This window comes from Pundamilia nyererei, unplaced genomic scaffold (genome assembly GCF_000239375.1).
Source record: "Pundamilia nyererei isolate P.nyererei 1_Seehausen unplaced genomic scaffold, PunNye1.0 scaffold00041, whole genome shotgun sequence".
NCBI lineage: Eukaryota > Metazoa > Chordata > Actinopteri > Cichliformes > Cichlidae > Pundamilia > Pundamilia nyererei.
Window position 1 is genome coordinate 1,740,323 of NW_005187442.1, and position 13,766 is coordinate 1,754,088.

Here is a 13,766-nt window from a genome sequence, read left to right on the forward strand (position 1 = left end):
TTAATAATAATAATAATAATAATAATAATAATAATAATAATAAATTTTCTTTTAAAGCGCCTTTCAAAGCACTCAAGGAAACTGTACACAGCAGAATAATAAAAGCAACATAAAAGAAAGCCGTTTACACAATCATAAAAGCATAAGACATAAAACAAATGCTCCCCATGGTGGCAAGATGGGGAGAGGGGACAGAGAGAGAAAGAGAAGAAGATCTCAGACACCGAGATGGGATGGAGGTATGGAGGGGAGAGATGATGAATAGTCTTAAATGTGAACAACAGTATTTTGAAATTGATGTGATATTTGACCAGGAGCCAATGAAGCTGCTGCAGGACAGGCGTGATGTGATGGATAGAAGGGGTCCTGGTGATAATATGAGCAGCAGAGTTCTGGACGCGTTGGAGCTTGTGGATGGATTTTTGAGTAAGACCAAAAAGAAGAGAGTTGCAGTAGTCGATCCGGGAAGTAACAAGGCTGTGAACAGGCAGTGGCATGTGGGGTGAGAAAAGGACGAAGATGATGCACCGCATTATGGTGTAAAGTCACTATTAATGTAAAGTGAGATGTGATGAAGCAAGGCTTGGGTACTGCTTTCTAATATTTATTGAAACAACTGTCTAATTATATACATGTCATCCACACGGAGTCGAGAAACATTCTGTTGTGTTTGTTAAGTAACCTTTTTTTAAATGTGAAGGTGTCACCTATTCATGTTGGTAATTAATTTAATTTATCAACCCCTAATCTGCAGACATCAGTGACCTGCAGGGAACCTGTAAACTGTGGAGAATATATATGCGGGCCCGTCAGTGGGGGTTACTGGATTTCTTCTGGGCAGCTGGGACAATATAACTGATTACAAAGGTTGTCTACACTTCTATGAATCTAGATAAGAGACGAGTGCGTAGAAAGCTTGACCTTTAAGAGTACACACCTCTGTTTCTATAGTTTCAACACCAGACAGAAGACAGAAAGAAGCAGCTGAGGAGCAAGTCGACTGATTCATACCAATATCAGTGACTTGACAGGCATCCTTGGTATTAATGGAAATAGCTAACGTCAGTTATCCCTGTGTGGGTAACTGGATCCCTTCTCTATCAGTCTCCCGTGAATGGCTGGTCAAAGAATGGGGCCCTGAGCCAAAGTATTGTTGGCACCCTATATGCTGTGGCACACAATAGTGTAACAGCACCGGCCACGGTAATTTAAAATGACAACAGATAGGCCCCATCCTTTGGTAAACAATTTGAGGAAGGAAACACTGTCTCTCTTTGAGGCCACTCCTCAGGCCAAATTGCTGCACTTTAAGCCTACAACTGTCTGTCTATCCTACTGACTGAAAAGTGGATTTAACCACTTTTGGTGTTATCGAACATGTTGACTTTTGGGTGATTAGGAGCTCCCTAATGACCCACCCTAAATGACTCACAATGGCGAACTTTGTTTCCTGGCAACTGTAAATACAGTTTTATGACACACACCTTACTGGTCCAAGGGACAGCCCTTTCCACAGAGCTGTGCTAATCTTTGTGTTTGCACAGAGTGACATTTTCAGCCCGGGTGACATTGCATGGCTGCATCAAATCCCATTTTCTTCAAGTGGCCCGGTTGTTTCCGAGTGAGTCAGCGAGCTCTGGGTACCTCTGCAGAGCATCAGTGAGGGTCAGAGGGAGACAGAACTGTGTCTTTCATCAGACAGCCACACACACATACACAAATGAAGAGCACAGGGTAGTGAGGGACACAACGCTCCTTTGGGCATGTGTATTTTCTTGCCCTATGTTTTAATGCCATTAGCTAGATTTAAGTGGAAGGACAAGCCCTGCTGCAACAACCAGCTTCCCGTCCTCCTGAGCTGCTGGAACGGAGGAAAGGACATAACATGAACGAGGATATGAACTGGATGTACAGCAAGGTCAAATTATAATGCACGATTACACATGAATAAGACTGACGTGCCTAAAATGCTTAAAAAAACGTTCGTAATAGTTTGCCTTGATGGAGATTATAAACACAAAAACCTCTGCACACACCTACGTTTGTTAACGCAGTAAATATTTTGAACTTAATCAGACCGGTGCATTAAAAAAAATGCACATTTAGCACCGTCAGTATGTAAATAAAGCTGCTGTACTCATTTAAATTTTACAGTGGCCAATCAAGAGACACCTCATCTTCAGTCTGAGTGTCTGTCCTGCAGAGGAGTAATCAGACAGCATCTTGCTGTTAGTGCTGAGGCTGTAGGACACAGAGCTGCGCTAGCAAACTTGAGGAAGGCTAAAGTCTGGGCCACATTCTCAATAATGCTGGCTCAAAGTCCCTCCAATTTGCTATTAACACCAAACCCCCGTAAATGGATTCTGAACGAAAGCCAAGAAGAGTCCGCTGGGTCGACACTGAGTGTGCAGCGTACACAGGCATTTGGGGGGGGGGGACTCGTTGAAGCTTTACATTTATCGCTGTTTTAATGCCTTCTTTTTGCTGAGGACTGCTCCAAGCAGCAGATTTACTGAGTTATCTGGATAAATTTGCTGAGTAAAAAACAAAACATGTATTCCAATATTAGTCCACAGAGCAGATTTAAGTGGGTCCTCCTGAAATAGGGCCCAAATTGAGAAAGGATTGGTAAGACTAGATTTCATGAATTATAAATATAATAATAATAAATACATACATACATACATAAATAAATCAATTTAATTTATCCTCATATTTCTTGGTCATGTGTTAAGGAAACGTTGGGAGAATATGTATATAATTATAAGAGTTTATTATGGGTACATGTTAGAGGATTGATCCCTGAGGGCAGTATGAGGTTGCGTCTTGGACTGATTGAGGTGGAATTGGTAGTAAAAACATTACAGAAGAGAGACAAAACCCTCAACAAATCAAAAAAGGAAATCTATGGGAGAAGTCAGCAGTAGCAAAGATGACACCTGTCACACCCCTCACCCCAAAGAGCCCATCAACAACTGAACAGGAAATGTGAGCAAATCGTGTAGTTGCATTGATGCAAGTCCACACTAGAGTTTTACAACAATTTCTGCATGTAGTTGCAGGCATGTTTCCCTCCCTGTTATTGTAATGATGATCCACTGTTTCTTGGTTATACTTGAGCAATAGCACAGCCTCCACTGGAAGCTGGTGGGAGGAGCCTAATTGATACATTCAGTATCAATTCATTTATGGGTTGTTTTTTTTTTTTAAGCAAAATTGCTGTATAGAAAAACTGACAGGTCAGACATTGCAGTGCTTTGTCCCAGCAAACCAAATATGGCTTCTTTCTTTTAGAAGTACTTTGATGGCAGTAAGAAGTTACCTGCACATCTGGAAAAACTGGAACCTCCTAGATTTGTACAATGGGTGGACACTGTAGTGGTGGTATCTGTAATGATCAAACTAATATCTTAACTGTAATATGAAAGATATTTCTTCTAGAAAAGATAGACAAATTCATTTCCTGCACTCCAAAAATGTCACACAGTCACACTGTGATCTGCATATATCCATAGGTACAAAAAGGTAGGTGAGTGACACATTAAAGGAAAACTTAAAGGCCACTAAAAGTAACCGGATTAAACTTATCATGGAAGCCACAGCAGGAAGGAGCCACTAGGGGGGGGAACAGGATTCAACAGCATGATGGTTTCACTCCCTTCTCAACTAAAAATTATTTCTCAACATAAAAGTTAATAACATTACAACAGTAAAGATGACCAGAGGCGTAGTTTATGGTGGAGCTGCAGTGTGTCCATACAGAAACAATGGACCCAGATCATGTTTTTCTACAATATACGATGCTTGTTAAATGTAGTTCAAAAATTTGCAAGTAAAAGACAACAAGAGTTAAATATTAAACCCATCTAACTTCCCTGCTTATCCAATTTCGAAGGTTCAAAAAGCTTAAATATGAAGAAAAGTGATTTTTTTCAGCTCCTCCCATCCACAAAGCAAAAACACAAAATGTATATGCACACAAACTACTTGTTTAGTTTGCTGTGACCCTTAAATCTGCAGCAGCCCACAGCAGCCACCCCATGTTCACGTCATGATACCCACAGCTAGCATAGGTTAAAAACTGCACAGCACTTACTCTGCTACATTTATTTTACAGATTTAGTTACCAATTAGAAATACGTATTTATAGTATTCACATCAAAGTAATAATAAACTACTGTGGCTGTAATTGTGGTCCCAACAGCAGGTGGATCAGCATATTTATCACATTTTTAAAACAAATAAATAAATAAATAAATAACAGACACAAAGCTCCCAGCAATTTGTCTCTCCTGCTGGTATCAATTTAGGAACTTTCACATGTCAGGTGAAAATAAACAGGAGAGAGTTCACAGAAATCAAGAAAAAAGAAAAAAGAAGGGAGAAACAACTTTATCCAGACTCTGCTTTTTAAACCCCAGAAAACTTCCTGAGATAAAATCCTGCACTTTCAAAGAACACCTTCAGCCTTGGCACCAAGTCTAAACTAACAGTTTCTATATCAGTTTGTCTCACTTTAAACCAAAGGCTTTTCCCATGTGTGTGTGTTTTTGTTACCTGTCGTGTTCAGCATGCTGGTGTCGCCGCCCACACTGCCGTTCTCCTGCTGGGCTCCCAGAGTTTTCAGTATGACGTGGCTGGCCCCGAGACGAGGCAAAGTGACGTGGGTCAAATGGGGGAGCGAGTGCTTCTTGGCGAACAACTGGCTCGTTTCCCGCCTCTTGCGAAGAAAGCCGCCCTCAGGAAACAGCACTATCCACTTCCTGTCACGGCTGTGGTAGTATCTATCTAGGTGCTCTTTCAGGTAAACCAGCTGCTTGTCTCGGTGAGCTTTACCCTGAAGAAACACAGAAAATAAGCATTTATTTTCAAAAGGAGGTTTCAGGTCTATTTTTCAACCTAAAAATTCAACTTAAAATGGGCTGACCGCATTTAAAATAAGCAGTTCTCTTCACTAGTTGCCCCAAGGATACAAAAAAATTTGGGGCTACACCCTAAGTTCATTAACTTGATAAGATAGAAAGCATTTTCGACAGAGCAGAACCGACTAAGCAAATGAATTCAAACACACACAAATCACAAGTTAGGTGCAGTAACTCCCCGAGCCGCATTAACGGCACCACCGAAATGGATGCAAACATGATGGCCTTGACAACATTAAGAGCATTAGCAGGAACAGGATGAGGAGGACCGGGATTGATTTTTATGTTAGGCCTGGTCAAAGTTCATTTTAAATGCATTAGGACAGCAAGCTGCTCTCTGTGAGCACATGTGTTTATTTAAGCAGCTGTGCCTACTACAACTGCTGCATCACAACAGCTACAGCCGAGTATTCGGCCAAGAAGGTCATTTCAAGATTTATTCTTAGCGGCAGCTACAAATGCTGATTTCCAGAGGTAGAAAGGCATTAGGAGACTCCACACATCACAAGCTCAAAAATGACCTTGATACCGTTGATGTAGTTTAACAGCAGCTACAAGAGCCACATGAAAATGAAGAGTATAGTCCACGATGTTGCTTTTAGAGTTACGGTGCAGTGGGCAAAGGGAATGATCTGCAAGCATACAGCAGCTTTCTCACAAAGCACTTACTCAGGTTTTTCCAATTTAAAGAGAAACACACGTGCAAGGTGCCGGTCTATTACTGGAACCAATCTTTGGTTAAATCTTGCCCAAGAACACTTTGGGATCAAACCTCTAACCCTGGGGTCCCCAACCCCTGGGCCTTGGACCGGTACCGGTCCGTGAGTTGTTTGGTACCAGGCCGCAAGAGTTGAGGCTCAGGTGTGAAATCTATGGTTTTCAGGGTTATTTTGTTATCGATTTTATCGTTAACTTGGTTCTCCTGGGTCTTTTCACATGCCTTATGAATAAATCTTATTTTTTCGATACCGGTACTAGTTTTATTTTGTTGTATATATCCGCGACACCTTAAAGGCCGTGAAAATATTGTCGGGCATAAACCGGTCCGTGGCGCAAAAAAGGTTGGGGACCGCTGCTCTAACCCATTGACAAGTGGACAATGTGCTCAAAATAAAAGTTTTCAAAATATGGACCTGGACCTTTATGACCTAAATATGGACCTATTTTCGACCTGGATGGGTAAATATTGCAGAACAAGAAATTGTTCATTGTACATTTTGTGACTTGACAGTGTAGGACCAGAAAGGTTCTGGTAGTATCAATGTGTCACATTATTGTTGTGCCATAACACTACAGTTGGCCAAGTTCCAATGTCAGGTAAACCATTCCTAGAGTTAAAAAGGGGCTGCTACTGAAAGTCAGGGTTTCTGTGGAGAAGCGAGGATTTCCCCAGTAAGGCAGGGTTAGGAGAATTCATGTCTTGGTGCCATAATTTATGCCATTCTGGCAGCAGTAAATAAATACGTCTGTCAGTTGCTGTGCTATCTGGCATTTTTGCTTCAAGTTAAACTTGAAGATGTTCAGAGAAAGGCTGATGGGCTATTAAAAACACATTAACTTCAAGATACAGAAAACATTTTTTGCTTCTATGGATAATTACCCCTTCATAACTCTATAGGGGATTTATTTATTTTAATAATGCCAGAATTAGGGATACGACCATTTGGCACAAGTGTCCCAACTTCGATAGCATGAATTGTTGTTTGCTAGTTACTGAACTTGACCACCAAGTTTGTGCTGTTGGCTTCTACTGGAGCTTTTAATTTTAATCTTTTTGATTTCTTTAGCCTTTAGGACAGGACAGACTGTATGCACATGCACAGCAGATCAAATCACACCCAAGCTGCTGAAGCCTTTTGGCATTTTGATTTAATTTACTGACTAATAAAATGGCTCGCTGTGAGATACGGACTGCAGCCTGCCTAAATGTTTGTGCTTCAGTTCTGATGAATAAAGTTCTAGGATCTTGGTCATGTATGCACTGCACCTGTACAGTTTATGGAAGCTGCTTTTTAACAGAGATGATAGCATTTACTGATAAACTAACACTACTTTCCTATTCAAGGTCACTTCTAGCTCCAAGAAACAAACATTGTGGTGGCAAAAATGCTAAAGTTGAGGCTTCAATTTATGGAGCTCAAATCCAATATGTGACCTCATGTTGGCTACATTCATATTTACAACACATTTCTCATCTCTCTATGCTTCTCTCCCCCTCCCTACTCTTCCTGTTAAAAGGGCGTTCTTTGGTTTCCCTGTCACCAAGAGCGTTGCTCACAGGGGTCATAGGCTCATTCTCCCTATCTCTCTAATACGGTGTGTACCTTACAAAGCAACCTGAGATGGCTGGTGTTGTGAACTACTGCTAAATAAATAAAACTAAATTATTACAGGATAATATTACATTTAGATTTGGGGTTTGATATGACTCAATATTCAGCAGCTGAATTTATAAATGAAACTAATGTACTCCACCTGTCTCAGCTTTGTTTTAGCTACCCTCCCACAGGCTTTAGTCAAGTATTTACTCACTTGCCAGTTTATCGGGTCCACTGAGATAAACTAAAGCAAACAATAGTGCTGCAATAAATCCTAATATAAAGGTTAAAGGTGAATGGAGGTTTCTTTCACTTAGGAGGCTGGAGGTTGTTTTTTTTTAATGAGCTAACAAATGTTTTTCCACTAGAGAGGAAGAAATGCAAGGTGGTGAAGGCAATGCTCTTCAATGACAGCAGCATTTAAAATGACCATGAAGTTCAATTTCAACAACAGCTCTAAATGACACCATCTTCATAAGGGTTAAAACTGGCTTAATTGAGGAGCCATTGCGCTAGACTAGATAAGTTCTTATTACCACCATACAGTTTATAGTCCAAGGAGTAATTATTGTAGTCAAAGAACTAAAAATAGGTGCTTAATTTAATAAGCAAATAATATGCAAAAAGTCATCAACTGTCCGGTTTTACAACTGCCAAAGATATAAAGTATTAATTTACAAATGTGTATCACACCATGACCACTGTGAACAGACATCTGAACTTTTTTTTTGAACATTTGAGTAAAAATATATTATTATTGCCTATTACACTTACAACAACAAAAATGTTTTAAAACACATTCATTACAACACTAGAAAGAAAAAGTAAGATAGATATCTATCGATCTATCTATCTCTCTCTTAAAATTAAAAGCAAGAACTGTAATTTTGAGGTGTGCTTATAACTGTTATTTCCTTTAAGGTAGGGCTGGGCGATATGGCCTAAAATTCATATCGCGATATAATTTGAAGCATGTGTGGTAGCGATAGATATCACAATATATTCTTTTCTTCTATATAACGTATTTTCCACACTATAAGGCACACTTAAAATCCTTTAATTTTCTCAAAAATCAAGAGTGTGCCTTATGTATGAATTCTGGTTGTGCTTACTGACCTCGAACCGATTTGGGCGTGCAGAAATCTGTTAAAAAATGTTTTAGTACAACTTTGGTAAGCTGCACTGTTTGATGGATTGTCAGAGCATTATGGCTGCCGTAGTGAGTTGCTTCGCGGAGTAATCCGTGTCCAAAACTCAGTCCTCTTCAGGTCCCAAAGTCAAACAAACACTAAGAGTTAAAAACGATCTAAATTCTTTCATCTTTAATTAAATCATCAGCGTTGCTGCTTTACCAGGTGTAACAATTCATCCAGGCATCCATGAAAACATAATTTATTAAATTTAACGGAGTTAGAAGTTAACAGAAAGTTAGCTCGCTAGTTTACACCTAAACATTTCATACCATGTTCTGACAGAGATTTTTGAAACGAATTAAAACGTACAGCTCTGCTATCACTTCCAATATAAATGAAGACAGAAGACTAAACAGCAGTGGCGTTTGCAGGGTTACTGAAGTTGGACTACCTGGTATATAATGTTGTGCTACGTGATTGCTAGCGACACAGCTATGTTAGCATAACATTAGCACAGTGAAGCTGGAGGATGAACGCCAACTTTTCTCCACTCGATAAAAGTTAACGTGGGGGGTTCTGGTGGTCAGGGACAAATGCAGCCGCATAGCAGGATGCTATACACGGGCCAAACTTCAGTCAGGAGAACAACTGAGATTATGCATCCATACAATACAAGGTTAGTTATTAATATACTGCAACAACACGGGACAAGAACAGCTGCAAGACAATTCAACACTAATGAATCGATGTTACGGAAGTGGAGGAAGCGCAGTTTTTGGCTTTCCCCATATTTCAAAAGTGCTTCATCTCTTTGCTGTGACTGTCGCCCACCATAATTTGCAGATGATAACGGTTTTAGCCGCTGTGATGCTTTCGACCAAGACAGGCGCAGCTTGATGACATCGTCAACATGCGCTATCGCGATAGAGCGATATAGTCAAAATCTCTATCGTTGGCCAAATTTATATCGTTTATATCGCCCACCCCTACTTTAAGGAATGGTGGATTGTGTTTTGCATAACAATGTCTGAGACACGTCTGGCAGCCTGGGTGGACAGCAGATGCTCAGGGTGGCCGGGGCAGCTGCTTGCTGCACTGTGTGGATGTGTGAAAGATTCTGAGGAAGGATGTCAAGAATGCACGTGCAGGAATGCCAGAGGGGACTTCAGAGAGAGACGAGGGCGGCAGAAATGACTGAGCCCGCTCAGACTTCCTACTACGGCCTGTCCAGCTGGCTGTTAGCAGGCTCGGGTTGCTTCACCCTCGGCACGGTGGCTGATGTGAAATTCCACGGCAATGCATTTCCATGACCTAAAAAATTTAATTCCCTCTTGTCAGGGCATTTCTGCTCAGCTCAGAAAGTGCAACAACAGCATGATAAGCGTGAGGAGCGTGGGAGCCTTCTCATTCAACAAAACAAATGTGGATCAACACAGACAGCCCCTCAGCAGCGCTTCTGTTTAATATTAAGTCATGACCTCCGAGATTTTGTCCAGTTGGAAGCTAGTGCCGTTTAAGTTCACCGGCTTTATTTACTCAGTGAAGTTAAACGTGCTGATTTCTAACATCCAAGGCAACAAATGTTTATGTAACCCGATAAATGTTTATTACATCCTGTGTACTCTGGCACACAGGGGTACGATAGTCTGGGTGATGAATATGAATATATGGCTTCAATTTCATGACTGAATGCCTATCATGAAAAATCTGCTTTGTCTTTAGAAAAACCTTTTTAAAAGCTTATTTTTAGTCAGAAATAATGCAACTAAATAATACTATTGCAGATCACTACATTATGTTTCATGACTAATCTACGTTCACTAGATGTACACCTCTTTTTATATTTGCGATTATTTTGCAGTCTTGCCCCTTCTTCTTTGCTGTCGCATGCCTCTCTGTGTGTACTGTGTGTACAAAATGATGCTCCGCGGGGGTTTATGTGTTAAGCTTTTGCATTTGTGTAGCCCGTCCTCTCTCGTGGTTTTCATCATTGTGATATCAAGATGCTCACGTCCCATTTTTTGGTAAAACTTGGAAATTGCCACAATATAGATGTGCTGTGCTGTTGTAGTTGATATCTAATAGATGTCCCCTTGGTTTTGTGTAAGTGTATCACTGACACTAATGAGTTTAGCACAAATCTTGCCTAAAATTAACCTCTCAAACTTGCATGATATTCCAAGAATTCCCTGGCCAGTCAGAGCCCTGTAGGATGTGTGTGTAGTCCTGTCAGAGCTCTGCTTCAGCTGCCCCCACAACAAAAGAGCCCAGTCTGACCCAGAGGGGCTCAGCAGGCCTCCCACACCACTCTCTGCTGACATTTTCCCCTTCTCGGGACACCATGGCTGCAGGAAAGCCTGCTAACATATCTGCTGTCCAGCTGGAACAAGCAGATGGATAGTAGCTTCACTTGTGGACAGCGCAGAAATAACAGGCTTCTAGTAACTGGGGTTTAATGAGATGGGTTGCGACTTCAAAGCTCTGTGGTTTGAACTCTCAGAACTTCAGGGGAAGAAAACAAGGTGTTGACAAGTGTGGAAAAATAGACTTTTATCCTTTGGCAAAAAAGTGTTTCTGCAAGCTTTGAGGCTAATATGCCAATTTAAAAAAAAAAAAAAATAGGCTAAGAATGTGAAGCAGACTGTGTTAATGCTAACAACAACCAAAGAAAAGAAAAAAAACATATTAAAGTCAAAAGTAAAGATAAAAGTAAGACCTCCAGATTTTGGGCTACTTACCTGTCTAATGAAGAAGTCCCCATGGATCAAGGACACTAGGCCAAAGTTGGTGTATTTAAACACGTGGTCCATCAGCCACATCATTTTTCGTACCACCTGCAAGAAAGAAAAAATTAAATAATAATTTAAATAAAAAACAAAAAAAGAAATTAAATAAGCAGAGTTTACGTGAACAGCACAAACTGATGCTGCCCCTCTGAGTATTTCTGCCCTCGTGACCTGCACCCATGTGGCTTTGGCTTACTGTCCTTTCAGTGCTAAGAGGATAAAGTGGGCCGGGATGCGGTTGTTGAGGCGAATCATGTCATCATGTTTGTGCAGTGTAGCTTGGCTGCCCCAATCCAATGCCAGCTCTCGGCAAAAAAAAATAAAAAAGGGAAAACAACAACACTGCCGTCTGCATTGATTTTTATAGTGCTACCCAATTACGGTAACAGGAGTCCTATAAGAACGCAGGCATGACATACATTTAACTAAACACATGTTGACTGAGGTTAGTTATCACTCCTGGAGGAATAGGTGTGCATGTGCACTGACATTACACTTCCCTGTACGTTTACAGTGATCGGTGTGGAAAAATGCAAGAGAGCCAGCATCTGCACACTCCCATCACTATTGCTCTTTCTCAAGGAGATAATAAACACATTCCCCTTGGTGCTATGAAAACTCAAAGCATGAATCTATTAACACAGTACAACAGTAGTTTGAAAACACTTAACGCTGGAATTCACTAAACATCACTAAGAATTCATAGGGAAAATTTCCTGTAGCGGTCAAAAACAATTTTTATTGTGACGTTAGCAGCGGACTAGACAGTTAAAATTGGGGGTGTTCCTGATGACTAATTTACAAGTCAAGCAACATCCACTCATTTTCAGCATCCTCTGTTCTGATCGGTGACCAGCTGGTTAGCCTCAAGCATGTCCACTGGTCTGTTTGACACATGCGCAACACACAAACAAGTAAATAGTTGCAGGGTTAGGAGAGTTCACATCTTGGTGCCATAATTTATGCCATTCTGGCAGCAGTTGTTGACTGCGCACCTCACAGCCAGTCAACAACCAAATCATGTTATCATGGATGCTCCTCACAGCGAGTTAAAACACAAAGTTCCAAAATTAAATCCCAGGGGGATTCACAACAAAAATGACTGAACTATCAGATTAGATTTATTGTTACAATCACTTTCACCCAACTTAACAAACACATTTTAAAGATGCTAACAGAGGAAAAGTGCCTAAAAATAAAACTAACCATCCACCTTGCCACAAGCCAGCAGCCTCAACATAAGCAAAGAAGTGAAAACGTTGAGGGAGGGGAGAAAAAAAGGGAAGATATCCTGTTACCTGGCGGACTCGAAATGATGCAACTACCGGTAACTGGCATTTGTTTTTCCTCATATAAATCTATTAAACCAACTTTGGCTTGCTACGGTAAAACATGTCAGGTAAAGGTGAGCGTGGAGTAACTTACTTACTATTATTATTTCACGAAGTCACAAAGAAAGCCTTAAGCAGGCAGCATGAATGTATAGTATGAGCTTCCTGCAGCATTCATTTTAACAATATTTTTTTTTAAATCCAACTTTAGCTGTTTTATGTGTTCATATAATGTCATTTTGATCACTTCACAGCTGGAGTTCTCTAATGCAGTAATCAAAAGGGCTGTTCAAAGTGGCCGACTCCTGTATTTGTGTTCGAATCAGACTCACAGCAATCATTTCAATGAATAAATAAATTAATAAATAGAACATGTTTTTTATTTATTTGTTTATTAAAAGTGGTGTCCCACTGCACACCACTGTGTGTCCTCGCTTTCCTCAGTTACTACAACAGAGGTGAAACGTTCAAAACTGGCATGATGCACAAAGTCAACAGCCACATTAATGTGAAATGCTTAAGGATGAATTGAGACAAGAATTATGTTTCCAAATTAACATAATTTTAGCCAAAAGGCTTTTCAGGGTGATGTTTGTTCTCACAGGAACAGCCCGCAGGTCCAAACGTCCGCACTGCTTTTTGTGTAAAGATGTTGACAGTGCATCCTTAACAGTGTTACACACTTTCCCCCAAGGGGAGGTGACAAGAAAGCAACACATCCCTGTCCTTTCTTACCGTTCCCTTGTCTTGCAGGCACATCATGAGTGTGCACACATCTCCTGTTGATTGGTGGTTGACGATGACCATGGCTTCTTCCTCGGAGATCGGCCGCACATCATCACCCCATTCTGTTACTGTGAGACCAAACAAAAAGACGCATGCACTTTAATGAAAAACACGCTGTGCAAGTAATACTCTTCAAACCTTTGGAGCTTTAATGGAAACAAAGTTTGTATTTACATTAGTTTTCACTAAACCTCCTGTGTTTCTGCATCTTAAAGTGATGTTACACTGCAAGATGCATTATTATGCCATGGTAGAGCTGGGCGATAGAATGATAACGATATGTATTGCGAAATAACTTTTCCTCGATAGAAAAGTTAAACTATTGCGATAGGCCTCATCTCTCTTGTCCTCTTAACAAAAACAGCCAATCCAAATTAAGTAGCGCAGAGCCGAACGAATCACAGCCGCAGCGTCACGTCACGTGACTTGTTACGTGCCGCACATGTGTATTTGTTTGGGAAGCAGCCAGCGGTAATGGAGGAAATGAGTG

At 40.7% G+C, this 13,766-nt stretch overlaps 1 protein-coding gene across 2 annotated transcripts in view; it reads right to left on the reverse strand.

Moving 5' to 3' along the window:
- lpgat1 (lysophosphatidylglycerol acyltransferase 1) overlaps positions 1–13,766 on the reverse strand; it is a 63,232-nt gene that overhangs the window by 23,299 nt on the left and 26,167 nt on the right. For both annotated transcript variants that reach the window (XR_311686.1, XM_005731078.1), the window contains exons 3-5: positions 13,226–13,344; positions 11,112–11,207; positions 4,558–4,837 (exon numbers count right to left, since the gene is read on the reverse strand). Coding sequence is in view for 1 of the 2 variants with exons in the window: in XM_005731078.1 (XP_005731135.1) it covers positions 4,558–4,837; positions 11,112–11,207; positions 13,226–13,344 (495 nt within the window). In the remaining variant the exon portion in view is untranslated. The remainder of the gene's footprint in view (positions 1–4,557; positions 4,838–11,111; positions 11,208–13,225; positions 13,345–13,766) is intronic.